At 33.5% G+C, this 25,286-nt stretch overlaps 1 protein-coding gene across 10 annotated transcripts in view; it reads left to right on the forward strand.

Annotated features, from left to right (window-relative positions):
* Positions 1-24,275, forward strand: part of LOC124368838 (cullin-1-like) — a 66,459-nt gene extending 42,184 nt beyond the window's left edge. For all 10 annotated transcript variants that reach the window (XM_046826261.1, XM_046826264.1, XM_046826260.1 and 7 more), the window contains 9 exons: positions 974-1,128; positions 2,242-2,535; positions 3,254-3,517; positions 6,880-7,059; positions 7,522-7,671; positions 14,191-14,309; positions 16,002-16,223; positions 18,231-18,450; positions 21,516-24,275. In XM_046826261.1, coding sequence (XP_046682217.1) covers positions 974-1,128; positions 2,242-2,535; positions 3,254-3,517; positions 6,880-7,059; positions 7,522-7,671; positions 14,191-14,309; positions 16,002-16,223; positions 18,231-18,450; positions 21,516-21,596 — 1,685 coding nt within the window. In that variant the 3' untranslated portion in view covers positions 21,597-24,275. The remainder of the gene's footprint in view (positions 1-973; positions 1,129-2,241; positions 2,536-3,253; positions 3,518-6,879; positions 7,060-7,521; positions 7,672-14,190; positions 14,310-16,001; positions 16,224-18,230; positions 18,451-21,515) is intronic.
* Positions 24,276-25,286: the final 1,011 nt, after the last annotated feature.

Raw genomic sequence — 25,286 nt, forward strand, 5'->3', positions numbered from 1 at the left:
AAGTGCTGGGCGGAATGTCAAATTCTTTTGCGACATCCAATTTTTTCGTCGGGTTATCTTCAACGCATTTGATAATTTTTCGTTTACACTCTACGTGCCGTTTCTTTTTGTTATTGGCGTCCATCGTCACTAAACTACTGTAACTTAATTCCGAAGCACAGCACAATCCAAATTTTCCATGACAACTGAATAAACTCGTCTAGCAATTCAGACCAAAGTGGCTGTGACTAAGTTTTCATGCTTGTTTACGCTCATTATAACAAGGTGCAGTCGTGGAAAATTCGTTATATAGAGTTGAATTTCCCTACAATAGGTTCTAACAACAAAAAATTCACTATACCGAGGGTGATTTATTTTTTCCACGATTACTAAAAATTTGTTATATCGAGGTTGTGAGTATGCTTTATTCGTTATGTAGAGGTTAAATTTGCATTGATTCTTATAAAGACTTCTAGGGAACTAAAAAAAATCGTTATATCAAGGTATTTGTTATATTGAGGTTCGTTATATTGAGGTTTGACTGTATATGATATTTAAGTTTTAGTTTGAAAATTTATAGTTTTCTGTTGAAATATTTATTTATTTATACTAGGATCAATCCCATATACATTTTATCATGTACTTTATGTAACGTTAATAAAATATACAAATTTTGAGACATGTTTGAGAAAAGACTTTTTTGTGAGTTAATGTAGTTTTATGTGGTTGCCCGACATAAAAAATGTCATTACTATCTAAATGTATTATAGTTTTTTGTGCTCAATGTTTAGTAATAAAATCTTTTTTATTTTTATTATATGCATCTGTTTTTATAGACCATCAGAGGTTGAAAAAAGCCCTTGTTACTGAAAAATATTTCTTAACCCATTACCCCCAAGATTCTCAAGCCTATGTATGTTTTAAAGATTGAGATGAGAGAGTTTAAAGATAATTTAGTTAAAAACGTTAAAAGGGATAATTTGATTGAATGCAGGTTTGAATGAAGAAGAACCTACAGCCAAGGGGCCTACTTTGTCAGTGTACACTGGCTCATTCGAGAATGTTTTCTTGGAGGACACTGAGCGTTTCTACACTAGAGAAAGCAGTGAATTTCTCAGCCAGAACCCGGTGACTGAGTACATGAAGAAGGTATTTACCATTAACATTTTGAACTGGAAAGGAAATTTTCTAATACATTTTAATTAAGATGATATGGTCAGTTTTTATTTATCCAGGCAGTAGATATCTGATAGCACAGTAGACTCGCAACTATCCGAGGTAATTTGGACTGGGACTAACTCGGATAATACGGAGGTTACGTGGTATTAAGCTGAAAATATACGAAATGTAAGATTAAAATGTACAAAATGTTTATTGCAAGAAGCGTAGTAGGAATGTGAATAAAACATTATTACATAAAAAATTGGGAAAAATGATACTTTAAAGTTTTTAACGTAGAATTTTTTTATAAGTCGTGATTGATTTTGGTGTTAATGTTTGCTCTCTGTGGACAATGCGATAGACACTCATTGCAGAGACGTTACATCATGTAGCTCACATTCTTCTTGTTCTATGTAGGCAAGCAAGCGCATCATTGATTGCTTTGAACCCAATGGATTGTGGTATTTTTAGAGTCAACTCTTCTGTATCCTTGTTCTCTTGACAATCTATCATTTGCGACATGATAAGGTGTAGCTAGCGAGTAGCCTTCGCGAGGAGAGTTGTAATTATCGCCTGGTCCTTGTCTCTTATCCTGATTTGGATTTTAAATATACTTAAAACCTTTATTGCTCAGGTAACTTTGATTGTTTGTAGTTTGATTTTTCATTGTTATTTTAATTGTTAATAAATTAAATATTAAAGACATTGATGAAAGTGAACTAGCAGCTGATTGCAGTATTTCAAAGCAAGCTCCTAAGTTTAAATATAACTGCATGTATATTTTAGATTAAACACCTTGTTTAATTAAAATAAGGATGGTTTAAGGTAAGCAATAGGTTATTAAAAATATATAGTGTTTTGATTGGTATACTTTTTTAATTTTTAATTTATTTAATAAAAATTAAATTATATTAGATCTGAATTTATATGCATATTTTTGTTAGTAAGTATGAGGTAATTGTGTACTCAATGTACAATCAAAAATTAATCTTATAATTTATACAGTAAAGCACTGTCTGTTTTTTTCCTCCCCAGACACAGGTAAATTTTGTTCTTTTTTAAAAAAAAATTCATTTAAATTTGAATCATGAAATGTTCTAGGCCGAGCAAAGATTGTTTGAAGAACAAAGAAGAGTCCAAGTGTATCTTCATGAGACTACAGGAAAAGAACTGGCCAAAACATGTGAGAGAGTTCTCATCGAGAAACATCTGGAGATGTTCTACTCAGAGTTCCAGTACCTACTGGACGCAGACAAGAATGAAGATCTTGGCCGAATGTACACTTTGGTGGCAAGGATCTCCGACGGGTTGGGCGAGCTCAGGAACCTTTTGGAAAGCCACATTTATTCTCAAGGACTGTCTGCCATCGATAAGTGCGGCGAATCTGCTGCCAACGTAAGTGTTTGTGTAGAAGTAAGGCTTTGAGACATGTATAGTAAAAATAGTTAACCTGAATACAAGTAGACAAATTTCCACATTATTAAAAAACTATGCCAAAATATAATGCAATCTTTATCTCTATACATATGTGTGTGTGTGGTAAAAGTAAAACGCAAGATTTTAAAAGTTAGTCAAGGTTAAACCAAAACAAAATTTGTTTGCCACCATTTCAGTAGTTAATTATTCATTAAATAGTAAATAAAATAGTATAATATTACTTAGTGTATTGTATGAAAAAGAAGATAAGCCATTATAACTCTTAAGATAAACTCATACTTTGCATCTCCACAATGTCAGTGTTTAAGACTTATTTAAAACTGATAAAATGCATCAGCCCAAAATTTGTACTTTGCTATATAAAACTGTGATTAATTCCACCTGAAGAAATATTTTCAATGACATTTCTTAAAGGTGTGTGTGTGTTCTGTTCACAATTTTACTGTCAGCTGAAGAATGTTCTGCAAGACATCTTCATCCAGCCACAATATATTTGATTCATATTATGTCCACAATATTTTTAAACTATTATGTAGTATATTCCACTTTTGTATTGTAATATATTAAAATCTAGTTTTATTTTATAAAATTGAGACAATTTTCTATAAGAGCAGCTCAAATAGGAACTATTTTGCTTCAGGCAACTCAAAAACCAACCTTATTGTTTACATTTCAGGATCCCAAAGTGTACGTAAGCACTATACTGGAAGTCCACAAGAAGTACAATGCCCTTGTTTTGACGGCTTTCAACAATGACAGTGGCTTTGTGGCAGCCCTTGACAAAGCCTGTGGCCGATTCATCAACAGCAATGCTGTTACAAAGGTTGCTAGCTCTAGCTCCAAGTCTCCAGAGCTCCTTGCTAAGTTCTGCGATTTACTGTTGAAGAAGTCTAGCAAAAATCCAGAAGAAGCTGAACTAGAAGATACTCTTAACCAAGTTGTGAGTACAATGATAAACACATCATGATTCTGTCAAATCTGCTTTTCACATAGTTCTCTTCCTTTGTCTTTGTATCTTCTTTCTTTGGATAATTTAAAATTTAAGTGATGGAGAGGCTACAAAGTCCTGATTTCACCCCCTTCAAATTGAAACATTTAATTTCACACACAATCTGTTCTTAGGCCAACCTCCAGGTTGTTTTTCATTTAATCCCTAAGAAGGCTTACTAAGAAGAATGCTTGATAGGGAATAAGATAGCATCATTCTATCTTATTCCTTTAATATGCTTTTCACACATCCACCCAACTTTTTATTTAACATTAAAATAAATTCAAAGTACATTATACTAACAAGATAGATTATGATGTACAAGAATGTCAAATGTTGGTTAATACTCAATGACTTGGTCAATACTTTAAAATCAGTTTTTTCCAATTCCTTAAAATATATGGTTTGATTGATAAAACAAAACTGTAGTTACATATACATTATTGAATGCCTTATTTTATGTTTGTAGTTGACAATTGATGGTTTGAAAAGGTACATCAAGGATGACATCGGCCACTGAAAAGTTAACCCTTTGCATGCCTATAACACCAAGACATGTAAAAATATTTTTTTCTTTAAGTTCAAAGATAAATTTTATTATAACTAAATTATAAAAGGTAAAAGCAAAAACAAAGTATAAAACAGGGGATTTGACTTAAAATTAGCATATTTATTGATAAAAATGTAAAAAGAACTATTTACACAACTTTTTATTTCAAATAAATTTAAATTAAATTAAACACACCTCGTCACACTATAAAACAAGATAAATATTTCAAACTAGACAACACTACCAAACTGTGAAGAATAATAACGAGATACGTAGTAGATGCGCACTCGTGACAACCGAGAAAGTAGTAATACACGCCACGGATATGTTTGGTTATGGCTCTGTAGGAGACGCAGAACTGACGAGCAGGTGGTCAGATTTAGACAAAGAGCGCTCTCCTCCCCGTGCCGCAGAATGAAGGTCGTTTATAAATACTTCCTTGACAACCTTGATAAGCATGGAGTGTACACCGGGCATTTCAAAGGCCTTTTGTGAACTAAAACACTCTTCAAGAGACATAATCTATAATATCGGATATAACTGTATTTGGCGTTTTGGTTCAAGTGTACCATTGTAATATCTACGGCGTGGGAAGGGTTAAGATTGACAAAACTAATGAGACCTATTTCAAGAACTGAGTACTTTTCTGCTCTCTTCTACAGGTAGCTAAACCTAAAACATTAGGTTCTAGAACCGAAATTGAAATCAAAGAACTATTTTCAGAACTGAACCTTATCACAAATTTGATATCATGACTAAATAAACCTTTCTTCTTCCTTAATTGTACTGTTAAAAATCTTCATTACATCCATAATTATTTATGCGTATTATCATACGTAGTAGGACTACCTTGTTGTGTCATTTTATGTTTTAATAAAATACTGTTTTTACAATAATTTGAAATTTAAATGTTTGTATGTAATTGACAAAATAGAAGCACTAAACAGTGAAACCTGTCGTAATATCTCATGCATGTAACATTTTCCCGCTTATAAAGTCTTGTTTCACTGATGAAAAATTGGATTTTTATTGCAACGATTTCCTGCTTGTACAGTTTGTCTTCAATACATTTTTATCGCTTACAAATTTTGTCCCAGAAATAAGTGTTTTTGGCTATTTTTCGTGTGGCACTCAAGACGCAAGTCTTGCGGTGGTAGTGGCACGAATTCAGTGAAACTACCAATGCACTGATGCCGCCGGCCATCTAACACCTGAGCAGAGTATTCTTGGAAATTCATCCTTCACTTATAAATTACACAAATTACAAGGCAACAAAAATTTGCGATTGTCATTTTGTTTACCACCGAGCAGCAGATGCATGGTAATGCACGAATGTGGACATGAGAAATATGAACAGCTAGCTAAACATTGTTTACAAAAGTACGATAGTTTGTTAATTTGATTTTTCATGTATTGTTTTTTTACACAAAGGACAACAAAAACAAATTTTTGTGATTGCTAATTTGCATAATACCTTTCAGCTGTCGTCCCTGAAAATGGACATAGCAGACATCCTGTGATTATTAATGTAGAAATTAATAACTGCAAGCAAGTTACTGTTTATTAAACTAAAAAAACTTTTTGAATTAGGTTATCTATCTATTGGTTTTATACACAAAGTACAACACGAACAAGTTTTACCGATATGTAAATTGCATAATGCTGTTCAACTGTCTCTTAGCCAGTTGACTATCATCACAACAGACAGACAACGCAATATGCAAGGCTATTTTCTTGTCCAAATAATCATTGTTTACTAGTTTGGCATAGGAGGATTTCACCTGTCGCTATGGTGCAGGACAATGTAGCGGAACATGATTCCTTTCCAATAGGCTCGTGAACTACAAGCTTTGGTTAATAGTTGTATTTTTATAGATGTAAACAGTTAATAATTAGGGACGTAAATCTCAGAAGATTTTTTTAAGATTTAACCCATTGCGGATCGTGTTGTTTTGGCACGTGGGCACGAATTAATTTACAGTCAGCGGCCGCACGAACAGTAATAGTGCGCCACATCGTATCGCTCGCTATTGTATACTAGAAAATTCAGCTGTGAAGGTATTCGTTCAGATGGAACATGGGCCTGCTGGGGTATCCGTGATGTAGGAACGATAACACGCGAGCAAGATTCCAGGGTGGCAGGGATGATGTCTGAATCATAGTCTAAATAAAGCGGCTCGGGCGAAGCGATTACAACATTCGGGCCATTGTCTAGACTAAACCCGCCAATTTGTATGTCTGCGTCTTTTCGTTGTGTCACTAACCTCAAAAGTATTATAATAACAACTGAGGAAAACATCCAATCAGAAGCACTAAAAAGCAGAGATAAACTCATATGAATGATTTTTCAACTTCGACATACAACTGCGATCTGTAGGATATTTATAAAACTTTTGAAAACTCTAAACGTAGACCGTTGTTAAACACTCTTAGTTGACAAGCAAAGACGATCTCCCGATCTATTAAAAGACATTAAAAGAACTATTTGGAGGGAAACTTAAAAGCAGACCGCTTTTGCAACCTGAGCTCGTTATCGTGCCGTTAGGCCCGGCCGCTGCGTGACGAGCCCAGCTCGTCAGTGATCCGCAATGGGTTAAAGGGCAGCGTCTCCAAGGCCCTAGATAGAAAATGCCTTAAACAGTGGTTTTCTATTGGATGGGAAAATGTTATAACAGGGTTTCATTGTGCTCCTAGTGTTATGTTAGATCAAACCCTTGTGAAATGTTTACATGTCTGATTAATGTTTTATGTACCCATATTTTAGATGGTTGTCTTTAAGTACATCGAGGACAAAGATGTCTTTCAAAAGTTCTACTCAAAGATGTTGGCAAAGCGGCTTGTACAACATATGTCCGCCAGTGACGATGCCGAAGCTTCCATGATATCAAAACTGAAGCAGGCTTGTGGCTTCGAGTACACGTCAAAACTCCAGCGCATGTTCCAGGTAAAGCAGTTTTAACTAGAGATAGAAAAGATTGGATGAAACACTGAGAAAATAATATTTTATAACAAAAGTTTCATGAGACAAAGTTAACATTCGATGAGAGTTCTGTCATTCCCATGGACAACCATTTGCTCTCTATTAGTCAAGTATGACTGCAGCAGCCTTAGCTCTCTGTCCCTGATACCATAGAGAAACAATTTTTTAAACAAAAGCTTGTGAATTTTGCACAAACTAAAGCTTTAATCCTTTACTTTTAGTAAAGGCATGTAAAGAATATTCACTTGTCCATAGATTGCCATGCATTTAAACTTACATTATTTACACTAGTTGGAAATTAACCACCTTAAACAACATACTTCCAAATTTTATGATAATAGTGGTTATAACACATCTTAAGAGAGTGCAATGTTTGTTTTTGTGTACAATTCAGTGTGTTGTTTTTATCACCATCTTCATTTTTAGGATATCGGTGTGTCTAAGGACCTTAATGAACACTTCAGAAAGCACCTGGTCAACTCCATCGAACCCTTGGACATTGACTTCAGCATCCAAGTGCTGTCTTCTGGCTCATGGCCCTTCCAGCAATCGTTCAACTTTGCTTTACCTGCCGAGGTAAATCTCAATGTGATGGTGTTCCTTGTTATACTTATTGTGTGCCCTAAATAGGTACTATTGTTTGTACTATAAACAGATCAGAAGGGAATGGGGTATCAGAGAAGTTTGTACTCTTGACAGTAACATCACCTTTTTCTGTTAACCCCTTAAGGGTTTCTTTTTTTCAACCTAACCGATCCAAAAATGCATATTTTTTTAATGTATAATATTGTTGGGCTTAGGCTCTTAAATATCTCTAAAAGTCTCAAAACCACAAAAAAAATTATTAAAAAAAAAATAAATAGAGTTTTATATACGTGTGTTGATTTTTTTAAGAATTCCAGCGTCTTGGCCCAGAGTACGGCTGAGTGATTTTGTAGTAACCCTTTTTGAAACTAATAATACATTTGCAAAGAAAGAGTTTCAATTTGATTTAAGTAATAAATAAATATGAAAAGGTTATAACGCAATAATACATGTAAAGTAAAACACCTAATTGCATAAAGCCTCAAATAAATTCGTTACATAGTAACAAAGGGAAGACGTTCAGTCAACGGAACAGCCACATTCAAAGGAATGAACCAATGTAAAAATAGAACATCGCGCTCACTCTAGCGGCAATTCTAGGAACTACGGCGAGCTAGCGCGACAAACAACGAAAAACATGAATCACTTATAACCGCGCGTATACGCGACATCGGTACTTTTCCTGCACTTGGCTCTTGACGCATATACACGACAAAAACTCTTAAGGGGTTAATAGTAAAAACGCAAAATTTCTATTTGTCAGTTATTTTATTAATTATTTTCTAACCATTCAATATTTATTTAATGAGAAGACATACTATTCAATTCATATTCAATTCCATATAAGAATTTACTGTTCACATATTCTTAATCAATTAACGTACCTGTACTGGTACTAACCATGCAGTACTCTATGGAGTACTTGGATGTTGTCTTATTGTCGGCCAACATTGCATTGGTTTCAGTTTTTCTAGTAGGTTTCACCATTTTAGTAGGTTTTGAGTTTTAAAGGCCTTAGTTTTGAAAGTAATTTCTCCGTGAATTTTCATGTAATGGTGGACTGTTCTGGCTTCTTGAACATGAAATAAAAAAACCGTTGTGAATTTTAGGAGTTTTTAGTAGGAAATATGGGATGCTGTGGATTATGTAGTAGTAAAGTCAATTGCTATGAATAGAATAGAATAGAATAGAATATATCTTTATTGAACATATTCTTAGAGAATAGAACAAAGGTCAGTGTTTATGTCACAATCAGTGTATGAGTCAGTGTATGTAAATTACAAAGCGCTTGTCCTCCACTGAAGGTACTCCTGGACACTGTAGTATGGATGCTCCAGCAGCCAGCTTCTTAAGGAGGCCTTGAAGTTCTTCTCTGGAAGCTTTCTTAGGTAGTCAGGTAGATTGTTAAAGAACATGGCTCCTTTATACGATGGTTTTTTCTCGAACAGAGTCAGATGATGAGGGTCAAGGAGGAAGTTGTTTCTATGTCTGGTGTTGTAGGGGTGGATGTCGCCAGTTCTTGCGTGCCCTGTTTTTGTGGCAAATAAGATCGTCTCTAGGATATAGAGCCCTATGATCGTCAGTATTCCTAGATGTCTGAAAGCTGCTCGGCATGAGTCCATTGGTCCTAATCCACTTAGAGTCCTGACAGCCCTTTTTTGTATAACGAGCACCCTTTTAAGATTTCCAATTGTCGTACCTCCCCAGGCTATCAGTCCATATCTGAGATGACATTCAAATAGGGAAAGGTATGCTGTCAAAGCTACTTGAGGGCTACTGATTTGTTTTATTCTTCTCACTGCATACAGGCTACTATTAAGTTTGTGGCAGAGTTGATTGATGTGAGGTTCCCATGAGAGGTTTTGATCAACAGTTAGACCAAGGTACTTTCCTGATTTAATTGTAGTTATTTCTGGGAGCCCGTCATATTGGTTTGGGTTAGGTGTAAAGACTAGCTGTTGGGTCTTTGAGTCATTTAAGACTAAATCATTGAGGTGGCAGTATTGCTTAGCCACATTGTATGCAACAAAAGAGTCTATATCTAGCTGAGATTTGTTCTTATTTGCTAAAATCAAAGCTGTGTCGTCAGCATACATTACAATTTCACAGTGGTTTTGGAGATAATTTGGGAAGTCATTTGTTAGGAGAATGTACAAGACGGGTCCAAGCACGGAGCCTTGAGGTACTCCTCTGCTTACTGGTATTGGCTTGGATTTTACTTTCGTCACAGTGTTTTTCTCCAAGTAAGTAAGTTCTACTACTTGTTCCCTGTTGCTCAAGTAGCTCTTAAACCAGTCAAGTTCCTTGTCAATGACTCCAAGAGAGTGTAACTTTTTCAGTATGAGTTCATGGTCAAGGCAGTCAAACGCTTTGCTAAAATCCAAAAATATGCTTGTTGCAATTTTTCCTTTTTCCAGATTGTCGATGATTTCTTCAATTAGTTGAGCTATTGCTGTTGAAGTTGATCTGTCTTTTATAAAACCGTGTTGTCTAGGGGTGAGAAGATCGTGCTGCTTGAGGTGGCTCAGTAGTCTATTTAGTATTACTCGCTCCAGTATTTTAGAAAAAGTAGAGATTAGGGAAATTGGTCTGTAGCTGGTGGCTTCATTTGTTGCTCCACATTTGAATTTCGGATAGATTTTTGCGAATTTTAGTTCATTTGGAAATATTCCTTGTGCAAGTGATTTATTAATGATGTGAGTCAGTGGGGTGATTATTTCGTGTTTGCACTGTTTGATCAATTTTGATGAGATCTCATCCTCCCCTGCTGATGTTTTTGCTTTTAAAGAGTCAATGATTTTTCCAATTTCTTGTTTGTTGGTTTCAAAGAAGGCTAGGTTTGGTGTTTGAAGTGTTTGGTTGTTATTGTTTGGTGCTATTACAGGTGTCGATGTTCCATTTCTGAGGAGTGTTCGGTCAGCGACTGTAGCAAAGAAGTAATTTAAATGATTGGCAATAGTTATTGGAGAGTCAACGATTTCTTCCTCTATTTTTAGGCATTCTAGTGGATTTTTTGAAGATTTTTCTTTTCTTTCATTATTTATTACATTCCACACAACTTTTGATTTGTTGTCCGACTGTTCTATGAATGAAGAGTTGCACTGTTTACGAAGAGTTTTGAGTTTTATATCATAACATTTTTTCCTTCGAGCTGTTTCTTTTTTGTCATCAGGGTGGCCAGTAATGATTTGTTTATTCAGTGCTTCTAAGTATGATAATTTTAGGGCCTGACTTTCATTGTCCCATATATTTTTGTAGGGGTTTCTTTTCTTCTTTACTATCTTGAGTGGACATGCTATGTTCAATGCAGTTTGAAAAATTCCACTAAATGCTTTATAAGCAGTTTCCACATTCTCGGTGAGAGTGACTTTAGTCCAGTCTTGGGATTCCAGATTGTGCTTCAATTCTTGCACTGTTCTTGCATTAAACTGTCTTCTTTTTGTTTGGGTCAGTGGCTGTTTCGTAGAATCTGTGAGAATCGTACATAGTTGGGCCGTGTGGTCTGAGAGGCCTGTCTGTGTTATTTTGGTAGCTATTTCCGTTTCTTTTATGTTCGTGCATATAAAATCTATAGAGGTCTGGCTATGATTTGTTATTCTGGTTGCGGGTAGATGAAGTCTGCTCAAGCCATGGCTAAGGAACATTTCATCCAGGTTTCTTCTGTCATTGCTTTCAATAAGATTGTCTACATTCACGTCCCCCATCACCAGTACCATGTCATTAATGGCTACAATTTTGTCAAGCTCAGCTGATAAAATGTCTGTTGCATTTTCTAAGTTGCTGCAGGGTGGTCTGTAGATGCTTAGCAGTTGTAAAAATCCTTGTCTCAGCTCAATTTTCAGGAGCATCGTTTCACAAATGAGTTCCGATGTATTGCTTGATATTGATACTACTGTAATCTTGTTTTTTAGTCTTAAGCTAGCAAAAACAGCCACTCCACCTTTCCGGTGTTGCTGTCTGGTAAAACCACCTAGTAGACTGTAGCCAGGGATTCTTGTGTTTTCCAACTTTTGACTACTTAAGCCGTGTTCTGTAAGAATTATTAAGTCTGGATTAGAGCTGTGTAGGAAGTGTGTCAGTCTCTCGATTTTGTTCTGAAGGCCATCAATGTTTTGGTGAGCAATGATAAATTTGTGTTGTTTACTTTTTCATGTTACTGGTTTTAATATTTGTACTATGGTTTCACAATCTTTGTCTTGGTTTTTTCTAAAAAAGTGTGTTGTTGGTTTGGAGCTTGATCTAGAAAAGCTGTTGAGCATTGGTTACTTGCCTTAAGTGTTATTTGATGAGTTGTAGAACTATTTTGCATATTCCTTTTAAAGAATTCTATGTGTTCATTAAAGAAATCCTCTGTAGTCTGACTTGAAGGCCTTATGATGGCTGTTATAGGGGGTGATAGTTTCTTTGTAAAGTTTGCAGTACTGGTGAAAGAAGGATGTTCTTTGTTGCTGTTGGAATGAATTGGTTGGGCTATTTTAGGGATGGGCTCACTGGTAGGGTGCTCAGCCTGGGAGATGGATGCTTTCGTCTTCTGCACTTTAAGGGAGGCACTATATTTGGCTTTGGGATTAGTTTTGTGTTTGTGCCTTGGTATTTTCCTTTCAGAGGTTTCTTCTTTGCCATTTCTAATTCTTAATAAATTCGTGATGGATGCTTCTAAGCTTGAGAATTTCTCTTCAAGTGAAGTGTGACTTTTTTTTAACTGCCAATTTCTAGGAGAAGGGAGGGTGAGGTGGAAGGGGGGAAGGAGGACTTTCTTCTAAGGGTGATGGCCTAGTTGTAAAAAATGTAATATGTCTAAAATTATGGCACATTAAATGTTTCAGGCATTATTCATAATAATAATCTTTAAGAATTAGTTAAAAAACGTATTAATGTGTATTGGTTACCAATTAAGTATTCACTTACAGTTTTAAATAAATTTGGTATATAGTGAACATTTCTTGAAACCTTTACTAAATCTTGTAACGGAGATTAGGGTTATGGTATTTTTTTTTAACATTTCTGTTGAATTCTCTGAGAAACTAGGTTTCTTTTATGAATTAATTGGAGAAACCCCACGAGATAAATGGGTTAAAATAAGCAAGGTATAAATAGTAGTGTTTATGATTATTGTTGGTGTGTCTTTTGGGTTTTACACAAAATGAAATTGAACGCGTAATGTTGGTGGCAAGCTTGTTCCAGAACTTGACAACATTATCAATTCCCTCAATATTGATAGAACCGTCCGAGGACTCACCTTTTACAGAGATAGAAAACAAATTGCAAAATGCATTAAGGTGTTATTATCGCTAGGGAAATTCTGTTATGGCTTAATAATGTATTTATATAAAATATTTTGTAACTCTCTTGTGTTGCTTAACTTTTAATGATTGGTTCTTTATGTTAGTGACTTGTGAAATGACTGCTTTAGTTTGTTTCTCTGAATAACGCCCCAGTCACTCAGAATAAAATAGAATAGAAGATTAGTGCTGTATTAAATTAGTAATACTCTATAACAAATTGATTAGTATATGTACAACAAATCTTGATAAACAATTTAGAATTTACATTAGTCTAGAAAAGACTGTCTGTTGGATTGGCCTACTTTTTATACAAACTCAACACCTCAAAAATGTTAAGCTAAATTTTTCAAAATAACTAATAAATGATTTCCTTTATAAATAAATACATAAGTAATAAAATATATAATAAAATAAGTCAGAAAAAATCATTTAAATTATCACTTTAGTACATTATTATTATTATTATTATTATTTAATATTTAAAGGAGACACTAGTTTATTATTTCTATTATTGCAGTTTAATACTTAATGTCAAATATGTTTCGAACATAGTCATAACGTATAATAAATACTATTACTTAAACTACTGTTAAAAACTTGTAAAATTATGAGAAACTATGAACAAAAGTTAAAAATTCAGATAAGTTGTCAAATTCACCATTTGTAAGAAAGGATCCCAGCATGGATTTAAAAAGCCGAATGTCAGGGCATTTATATTATTATTAATATATGGTAAAATATAATGGTATATTATATTTTCTGAAGCAATAAAAAATATATAAAAAATTGTTATGAATACGATAATTATAAGCTGCAACAGAGAGTATAGATGGATTAGAACATGTATAAGCCCAAACCAAATGTTCCTTCTATAAGTCCAAGCATTTAAAATATAATTCCCTACAGCCAGCCAATTTTCCCCATTCAGATAATTAATACAAATTTCTTCATTTAGTGTGTAAAGCCCAAACCAGCACCGCCTTATAATTTTTTAGATTGGTCAAGTAGCAACAAAGTGTACACTCTCATTTTCCTCCAAATTACAAAGCTAGCATTTGGAGTTTCTATCCTCCACCCTCGGTTCATAGCTTAATAATGTATTTAAATAAAATGTGTTATAACTCTTTTGTAAATCTTTGTGTTACTTAACTAACAATAACTACTTAATGATTGCTTCTTTATGTCATTTCCCCTCAGAATATTGATAACGAATATTTATGTACAGCTGGAACGTAGTGTGCACCGATTCACAACTTTCTACAGCAGCCAACACTCCGGCCGAAAACTCAACTGGTTGTATAATATGTCCAAAGGAGAACTGGTTACTAACTGCTTCAGAAACAGGTAAACTAATGATTTTTTTCCTACATAATGGTAGCTCCAAATTAGTTAATGGACGATTCAGTTAACGTAACTGTGTAAGTACCTGTACGGAGGCAGACAGTTTGTTGGATCTAGCTTAGCACTAAATCTTCTAGTTTAAGTTAAGTGTTCGAGTTTGGATGTTTATGACGTAACTGCCGACATATTTTCATTGTGTTATTTACAAATATCAGAGAGAAATGCAGATGGAATACTGTGCTTTCAAAAATACACATAGTCTTAAAAACTTGATAAAAAGTCTTCAGATAATTTTATATTTTTAGCTGTCAAATATCCACCAAAATCTCTCAACGGACCTTTTAATATTCTGTTTTCCTGGGTTAAGTAGCACTTTAATTTCATTTTAGTGCTGGAATAATAATGTTGGCACAAACACCACACATTGCTCCTGTAAGCATTGGTAGCATTTAATATTATTTTTTTATTGACGTTATTACAGTACAGTCTCATTTATTTAACTAAACAGATGGCCTTGCCATTGTGTTATTAAATGTGGCTATCTACTTATCCTGCAATGGCCGATCTATTTTGGTGGGAATCTGCTATTGGATGTATATATATTTACTCAAAAACATATTTTATATATATATATATATATATATATATATATATATATATATATATATATATATATACAGTTATTAATTGCATAAAATACAAATTTAACCTAAAAACATCACCATGTACTACTAAAACATAAATATATTTCTTACTATTATTTGCTGTATTCTGTATTATAATTACTGTCACTTTAGCTACAAATATTTACAATTGAAATCTACTTGTGTTTAAATATTTTTTTTTAGTGCGGGGGCCTAACCCACTTGTTCCTTGGCCATCATCAAAATTTTCATCAGAAGCTGAAAATAAACAAAAAAACTGTAAAATTTTGTAATAAACCAGTTATTTATAAACACAAGAATAAAAGTTTTTATTACTCTTATGCTGATATTTGTTTTTTGTTTTTTTTTTTTTAATAAAAAACGATGTCTAAAAGTCCATTGGTAGTAAAACAGGATCATTATCTGTGTCATCTTGGAAGGAGTAAATCATCACTTTCACTGTCACTTGAAAATCTTCAAGAGTAACTCTTATAGCACTTGATTGTCTTTAATACTGTCATAATTCATTGTATTTACTCACAAAGCAATTGTAAACTAAAGTAATAGCAAGCAAAACAATAACAATGCAGACAACAAATTAACAGAACTATATCAAAACGGCAACAAATGGCCGCTGCGACGAGTTTTTAAACAAACCACTTTTTTCCTATATTCCAGGTGGCCAACAACATTTCATAGATCATAATCCATAGAGAAAGAAATAAAAACATGGAAATAGCGAATGACTATCAGTACCAAAGTCTAAATACGTTTAAATGCATTTTATTACTGTAAAAGTTGGCGACGTCAAATGACATTGTGAAAGTGATAACAAACTTATTTGGGTTAATATTTGAATATATTGTTTAATATATGTGGTAGAAAGAAACATGAGATCTGGAACTAGATTCTAGTCTATAGCCAATAGGAGGGTTAATAAACTTGTAAGTTTTTAAGTCAGTTAAATGAAACAGAAGTTTTAAAATTTAAGTAAGTCATTATATTTATTATTACTATGGTAAAAGAGCAATAAAAAATGGTCTGTCATTAGGTACACCCTCCAAGCCTCAACATTCCAGATGGCAGTCCTTCTGCAATACAATGTCAGTGACAGCTGGAGTGTATCACAGTTGTCAGACTCAACTAGAATCAAGACTGATTTCCTACTGCAAGTGCTGCAGATTCTGATCAAATCTAAGCTACTGATCTGTGATGATGACGAGAATGAGCTGCATTCCACATCGATCATATCTCTCTACACCGGATACCGAAAGTAAGTAAAAGTATCGGGTATAATTTGACAAACATTCTTTTTATCTTTTAACACATTGACTGGTACCCGAGGCCTACTACACAGCTGGCTGCTCTTTTTATCAGATAAGAACTTTTTTTAATTTATAGAAGCAGTTACCCCCTATGCAGCTATTCCATATTTTAGATGGTATTCCGATGGTTCAAAATAAGTAGTATTTGCTCTTTGTAAGCTATTCTGCAGCTTACAACCATTTCACAGTTTAGCTTTCTGCATAGATGTTCAATGTATGGTTTCCAAGACAAGCTCTTTGATTGTGATGACTAAGCTTTTTTTTCATCATTTGTATATTGGTTTTCGTAAATGTGAATTGTCCAATTTTCCTTGGTTTTTAATCAAAACAAAATCTAGTTAAACTACATGTTAAACACACAGTAATTAATATTTAACTCCTCATCGATTTCTTATATCTGTATATTTTTTAAACGTTCCTCAAAATGTTTTTATATCTATATTTATAATCAAGAGTGGGTGTTTTATGAATAAGTGTCATTTCAAAACTAAGAATCCTTAGTATATTATGTTACTTTTTGTATTGCACGTCTAATAATTATGTAAATAAAACAAAACTGATCATAGTAGTGTTGAAAATTAGTATGTATTTTTTATCATATATTATTCAGCACATGATCTGGTATGCAAACAATTGTGATTATTCAATTTTAAAACTAATTTATGACACCTTTTTAAACACCATTCATTAAGCTGGTTGTCAATAAATTAATCAACAATAAAAAGATCTTCAGCTTTCATTAACTAAATTAGCTAAACATTTTAGTAAAATGTGTTTTCTATTTTATTTTAGCACTGTACTGTATATAGATAATTAATATTACCAATACCTTTGTCATACGATTAAAATAGCAGTCATATATTCTAATATTAGAACGGTATGATGAAGGTATGTGTACAATATTAATTGTAAATGGTGTTTCTAAATTTCATCCACATTTGTACTTTGAAGACATAATTCTTTCCATTTATATATATATACAAGGTGTTTGAAAAGTCTGGGTACGGCTTAATATTTTACAAACCATAGCAGATAACATCTATAAACTTTGCACAGTGTCATATGGCTATGTAAACTATTTTTCCTTGCTATTACCATGACATGCCAACCATGGGGGGACGGCCCACAGAGGAAAACATGAAAATCTTAAATTAAAGCATGGGTCGAGTGATGCCTCATTTGAAAGAGCTCACTTAGTAGAGTTGAATGCCGCAAACCGCATCTCAAAAGGTTTATCCAATCAGAAATGGCGGGTTGTTTTAGGTACACATTGTGAAGTACTACAATATTGTTCTTTGTTGGTGAAATAGTTAACTTACCACTTAATTTTTGAATTAATTTTTTTGTTATTTTTTATAAATACTAATCAGTGAAACCATTGGTTAGTAGAGTGAAACGCCACCTACCGCATCAGAATACGACGATCCAGTCAGAACTGGCAGCGCATAATGTACTTCACAATGTGTACCTAAAACAACCCGCCATTTCTGATTGGATAAACCTTTTGAGATGCGGTTTGCGGCATTCAACTCTACTAAGTGAGCTCTTTCAAATGAGGTATCACTCGACCCATGCTTTAATTTAAGTTTTTCATGTTTTCCTCTGTGGGCCGTCCCCCCATGGTTGGCATGTCATGGTAATAGCAAGGAAAAATAGTTTACATAGCCATATGACACTGTGCAAAGTTTATAGATGTTATCTGCTACGGTTTGTAAAATATTAAGCCATACCCAGACTTTTCAAACACCTTGTATATATATATATAGGTATATACATTTACTGAAACCAGGATTTTTTCTCTCTTTAATCATAAAAGATTACCATTAAGTTAGTGTAGGATTTGTATAAGTAGTGCCTGTTTAAATATCAGGACCAAGCTAAACTTTTTTTGTGTTTAAAAAAAGAACTTTTGTGATTACTAACTGTTGAGTTGATGATTAATTGTTTTAAAACAGCAAGAAGTTGCGGGTGAACATCAACATCCCTATGAAAGCTGAGACAAAGCTTGAGCAAGAGACTACTCACAAACACATCGAAGAAGATAGGAAACTTTTGATCCAGGCTGCCATTGTGCGAATCATGAAGATGCGAAAAGTCCTAAAACATCAGCAACTTGTAGCGGAAGTGCTGAATCAGCTTTCCTCCAGGTTCAAGCCCAGAGTTCATATGATCAAGGTAATGTGTTTTTTCGTCCCCATTAAAAAAAAAAACATTAAAATCTGCGCAAGCCAGGCCTGATTTTCGTGCCCTACAGTTCTCCTCATTTATCAGTTTTTATTTACTCCAATCCATTCTCATTCCCTTACTCGTTCTAGCTTGAGCGTGTTAGGGTTAAAGATGTTTACTCCAATCCGTTCTCAGTCCCTTAGTCGTTCTAGCTAGAGCGTGTTAGGGTTAAAGATGTTTACTCCAATCCGTTCTCATTCCCTTACTCGTTCTAGCTTGAGCGTGTTAGGGTTAAAGATGTTTACTCCAATCCGTTCTCATTCCCTTACTCGTTCTAGCTTGAGCGTGTTAGGGTTAAAGATGTTTACTCCAATCCGTTCTCATTCCCTTACTCGTTCTAGCTTGAGCGTGTTAGGGTTAAAGATGTTTACTCCAATCCGTTCTCATTCCCTTACTCGTTCTAGCTTGAGCGTGTTAGGGTTAAAGATGTTTACTCCAATCCGTTCTCATTCCCTTACTCGTTCTAGCTTGAGCGTGTTAGGGTTAAAGATGTTTACTCCAATCCGTTCTCATTCCCTTACTCGTTCTAGCTTGAGCGTGTTAGGGTTAAAGATGTTTACTCCAATCCGTTCTCATTCCCTTACTCGTTCTAGCTTGAGCGTGTTAGGGTTAAAGATGTTTACTCCAATCCGTTCTCATTCCCTTACTCGTTCTAGCTTGAGCGTGTTAGGGTTAAAGATGTTTACTCTAATCCGTTCTCAGTCCCTTACTCGTTCTAGCTTGAGCGTGTTAGGGTTAAAGATGTAACTAAATTTTGACTTGGGCATACTACTGGTCAAAGACGATTTAGATTATTAAAAGTGAAATATTAAAGAATTTTCACTGAAATATGCTAAGTGAGGATAAATATTTAATGATGCACCAGTAACAAAGTACACACTTGATATTAACCTTAGGTCTGCTCAGCATTTTTAGTTCCTCAAGGTTCATTGAACAGTGCTAAGCGGCTCATATATAGTCATTGTGTCATTTTCGCTTATACGATGTATTAACCATCAACCGGGACTTAAACCCCAACAAATATATTATCTACGTTCTCCCAATAAATATACAAAATAGGTATAAATCTACCGATACTTTCAACTATCGTGTTGAGAAAATGTAACTTCATTGAAAAGAGCAATTCTTTATAAACAGGTGGTGTTTTGTTTCAAGTCTAGAGAAATACATATAAAAAGTATTAAAAAAACACTGCACGTGATTTTCTATAATGCTCAGTGACTCACATCTAGTCATTTTGTATTTGAGAAATATAAACTGTTTGGATATTTTTATTTTTTAGGATGAAACTGACATATTTTGACAGTAGAAGTGTTTTACAGTAAATGAAGTATTATACTCGTTTTAACATGATGTGTCATCCCATAAGTGATTTTTCACCTAATATGTACCAACAAAATATTGATATGTTTATGCTGTAGTGTTTTACTTTAATGTCCCGATCTATATTCTGGTAGAAATAAACATTTATAACGTGTATTATATATCATGAAAATTTTGGATTTTACACTATCTAGATTCTAGAATTATTGGTTACAAACAAAAATTATAATTTTTTTTTTATTTTGGCAATTTAACTTTTTGTATTTTTCTGTTTTGTACTGACTGATAAATTTGCATTTAGCTAATAAGATACAATTTTCTGAGTACTATTATATAAAAAATATTGTGTTAATATCTAAAACACTATTTTTATTGGCCTATAAAAAAACTTGCATTTTGTTCAATTTGCTACTTTTATGTGTATGTTGAATTAATATATGTCTTGTATATTGTTACTCAGTGTTTGATAACAACATATTATTGTTATGTGTGATGCTGGTAATAATTGTTACTGCATTCATTTTCTTAGTAATAGACCATTTTTGGACAAGTTCAAGAAAAACATACCCACATATACAGTCTACACGTATGCTAAGTTCGGTAAAGTTAACTTAGTACTTATGGAGTTATACAAAGAAAATAATTTTTCAACCCACAAATTTTGAGACTAATAAAGTACTATTAAAATAAAAAAGGGCAGCAATATTTGAATATTTCACCACCTACTTGCAAAATTTCAACTCTACAATATCTGTAAGTGAGTTAACAATGAGTGAGCAAAAACCACGGAGCTGTAAACTACATCTAGATTACCAGACACTATCCATAAAATATGGTATATACTCTGAAATTTGAGAGTTTCAGTCTGTAAGAAATTAAGTGAGTTCAGTTTATGTTACATCTAATTTCCGCAGGAGAATACTTTATAAGGGCATCCTTACTTAACCCATTGCGGATCACTGACGAGCTGGGCTCGTCACGCAGCGGCCGGGCCTAACGGCACGGTGACGAGCTCAGGTCGCAAAAGCGGTCTGCTTTTAAATTTCCCTCCAAATAGTTCTGTTAATGTCTGATAGATCGGGCGATCGTCTTCACTTGTCTACTAAGAGTGTTTAACAACAGTCTACGTTTAGAGTTTTCAAAACTTTTATAAATATCCTACAGATCGCAGTTGTATGTCGAAGTTGAAAAATCATTCATATGAGTTTACTCTCTGCTTTTTAGCGCTTCTGATTGGGTGTTTTCCTCAGTTGTTATTATAATACTTTTGAGGTTAGTGACACAACTAAACGACGCAGACGTACATGTTGGTGGGTTTAGTCTAGACAATGGCCCGGATGTTGCAATCGATTCGCCCGAGCCGCTTTATTTAGACTATGATTCAGACATCATCCCTGTCACCCCGGAACCTTGCTCGCGTGTTATCGTTTCTACATCACGGATACCCCAGCAGGCCCATGTTCCATCTGAACGAATATCTTCGCAGCTGAATGTTCTAGTATACAATAGCGAGCGATAAGATGTGGCGCACCATTGCTGTTCGTGCGGCCGCTGACCGTGAATTAATTCGTGCCCGCTGGTGCCCATGCACCAAAACAATACGATCCGCAATGGGTTAAACTCAAGATATATAATTATGAATTTCAGAATCATATTTTACTATTCTCACCAATTCCTTTGTCTTGTTACAGAAATGCATCGACATATTGATTGAAAAAGAGTATCTTGAGAGAACTGAGGGTGAAAAGGATACATACAGTTACCTAGCGTGATTAAATAAGCATATGCGCTACCACCACCTTTGTTCTGATAAAAAGGAAAAGTAGGCTTAGTGATTTTGTACATAGGTTTGTTCATCTTGTTTCACAAACTTTTGTTCAGATATTTTATTGTTAAAACAAACTTGTTCATGTAAAATATGTTTATACGTTACAGTTTAGTTTTTGTGATATCTACTATAAGGGGCCTTACATTATCTCTCCTTTGTTTTATAAGTAATGTGGTCTGATTTTTAAATGAATTTATTATGTAATGTGACGTAAAACACAATGTTTTTATGTAAGACTTACTATGGTGTTTTGTGCAATAATAAAATTGCATTTAAATGCAAATTGACAATGTAGTATGCAAATTGATGTTGCGTTTATTTTCTACTGTTTCACTGACAATGGAATATCATTTCATGGGTGTACTCCAAAAGTTGCTACTTCTCCTCGTTCAACCTAGTCATCACACTTTAGAAAAGTGTTGGAACAGTAGAGCTCATAGATATGGTGTTAAAATAAAATTAGATCCGTGATCTTACTTTAAAATCTGCCATATGAAGTGTAGGTCTGTGCGCTGGTAAGGAGAAGTCATTGCCATGGCAAAGTTATAGATTTATAAAAGCGGAATTATTTGTTTATGCCAATGTGCTGATGGGACAACAGTTAGTGGAGGCAAGTAAGACTATAATAGCTGAAGTAAGATCACGCATGTTGGTAAACCAACATCTATCTAGTTGCAACATATATGATTTTTCTATAAGTGTCTGCTTATTAATATCTTAAAAGTGGGATATTTCTGAATAAATCAAGATTTTAAATATTGAAGAAGCCCCTTTAAACAACAAATAGTTTAAAGCTAAAGATGCTATTTAAATTCGCCTACATTAAAATACTATTTTTGAAAATATATTTTTCTAATTTACTATATTCACTCTTTGATAATAAATATTAGTTTAATATTTTTTATGTAATACCTTGCAAATAAATTAATATTAATTTAAGTAACCACTCCGTTCAGATACATGCATATTTGCAATTCCTATTATTTATTAAGCGACTGAACAATTGTTCTTGAAGGATTTCTTTTTATATTTTAAGATTCAAACAATTTAACATATATTCTTTGACTTGAAAGAATAACAGGATTTCAGATAATTGCCATTATTAGGAATCTCATAACTCATTAAGTGGAACTTTCCTCTTCCGATATCAAAGCATAAGCCAAACATGAAAAATAAATAGATGAACAAAACGTTTTAACAACGGAAAATTTGTACATAAAAAAATGTTATGTATGTTCCCAAGACCCGACATCAAAATTAGGAGAATAACAAAAAAAATACTAACTAGAATTTTTTTGTTGTAGCGTTAAAAAGGTTTTATAACATGCAAATCAAACGTCTGAAATCCTGTTATTCCTGTAGCATAAACATTTTAAAGCCTGTATCTCCAGCAATGCATTTTTTTGACTTTTCTTCACACCTTTGAGCTTTCATTTCTCTAAGCATTAAGTCATAACATGTGTCGTGATAACATAACTAGCCAAACCAGGGTTTAAGCTGCGAAACAAAATCAGTAAGGGAATCTAAACAAAATCAGTAAGAGAATCTAAACTAAATCAGTTAGGGAATCTTTGCCCTTCCTACACTCAAATCTATTAAGTTAGGGAATTACAGGAATGTAGTCTAATTAAGTTAGTTTCAATTTTGCAATTTTATTGTAAATGACAAACGATTTGATTTGAATTAATTACTGACTTTATTGCTGAAAACCTTCACACTTGATCTCGCTATTTATTTAGATTCTCAACGTTAAATTCACTTATACACGTAATAATACAATAACATACTTGTGTTGAATACAATAACATACTTGTGTTGGTGTAAGGTCGTAATTAATGTTGTTATGTTTGGATAAAATGTTAAAGTAAAGGTTCATTGTTAACAATGAAAGATTTGGAAATGAAAAGAATATCAGGCGTTACCATCTTTATGTTACAATAAAAGAAACATGTTTCTAGACGAATCTTTCCTCTTCTGCAGGTGTTAAGTATTTAATAACAGTTTTAAGCTTGCAAATAATGCACAACTTACACCACGGACATGTCTGTATCCCAGCACGATTTTATGATATGAAATGTTTTAAACATTTAACACCTCAAGAAGATGATAAATTCCAATCAAAATATTGTGTTTCTTTTCTTGGAGGTTGATATTATTCCTATTCAACCTAGGTCAGTAATTTATAGTTATAGAACAATCACCTTGATTATGTATGAACTTCGGTTCTTTTATACTGTTTAAGCCGTTTAGTAGTTTAAGATTAACCGTTCGGTTCTTTTATAATGTTTAAGCTGTTTAGTAGTTTAAGATTAACTGTTTACTTGTTTACATTGTTAAATTAACAAATAATTATGTATGTTTTCCACAGTAAACATTTCAGTGAACACTCATTTGCGTAATTTTACATTGTCTAAAAGATTGCAGACATTGATGTTAGAACTCTGCAAGTGACAACCTTGAAAATGAGTTTTAAAGCATTTTATAAACTGAAATATTGTGTGATACAATTAGGAACATCTGAATAGTTTATATATCATGAACTGTATTCATAAGAAATTATTATGTACTTTTGTTATTTACAATCTCACTTAAATATAGTATAAAAATAAACTTTGTTCCATAAGTTTGTTGTGATTATTTTGTTTCCTAAAGAACTATCCTTGTATTATTCATCTCGATTACATTAAAACATCTGTATAATTTAGGATGAAATTTAAATTTCTTTTGCTCCAAAGAAGGTGTTCTTTCATTAAGGAAGGAATTCGTTGACAGCAATAAATTAACACTTGCTCTGTCATGTCATAATTTGCATATTTTTTACCTCCTTGTGAATAATTCTTGCTTAAATTGGATTACAAGTTTTATCATTTTAATCAACATACTCCACACTTTCTACTGTTGTGTTCACTTTTAAATATATGTGAATACTTTTCCGGCTGCTGAAAGTTGACTGTTTGTGCCTGATACAAAATCTGTTACTGCAATTAACGACAACAGAGAACTATGGAATCTTACTGCCCATACAGGCCTTCCTTGTAATGACAACAGATAATGGATTGTGTTCCAGTACAAGGAAATAACCTTCTGGAGATATAAAAAGATAGGATGGAAATAAGCTCATGCGTAAGATGATTTGGACTAGATAGTACTTGCATTTTCTCAGACGTATTATTCTTGATAATTTTATTTGTTAACGTAAGTACACATTTTCTTTTAACAAAATATACAGACAAACATTTTGTTCATTTTGGAGTTTTAAAATAGAATTTTGGTGGTCTCTTTGAGCGACATAAAATAAAAAACTGCTTTTTTTGGAAAACAAAGTTTTGACTTATGATCATTTAACATTATTCTATTAACCCTGGAACTGATGCGGTTAATTTTCCAGAATTACATAGCAATTTTTACCGTTTTGTTCATAAACATTTTTTAAAACTCAAAAAATACTTAATGAACAGAAAACGTATGGTATTATATATATAATTATAATACAGCGTGTATCAAAATGAATGACCTGATTTTAAAACTCAATATCTATTGCTAAAAATGTACTACAAAAATAATATTTATTGCAAAATACTCACAAAATCTTAATGTTTTAGGTATGTTATTACAAATGTTCTATATGTCCACC

Source organism: Homalodisca vitripennis, chromosome X (assembly GCF_021130785.1).
Source record: "Homalodisca vitripennis isolate AUS2020 chromosome X, UT_GWSS_2.1, whole genome shotgun sequence".
NCBI classification, from domain to species: Eukaryota; Metazoa; Arthropoda; class Insecta; order Hemiptera; family Cicadellidae; genus Homalodisca; species Homalodisca vitripennis.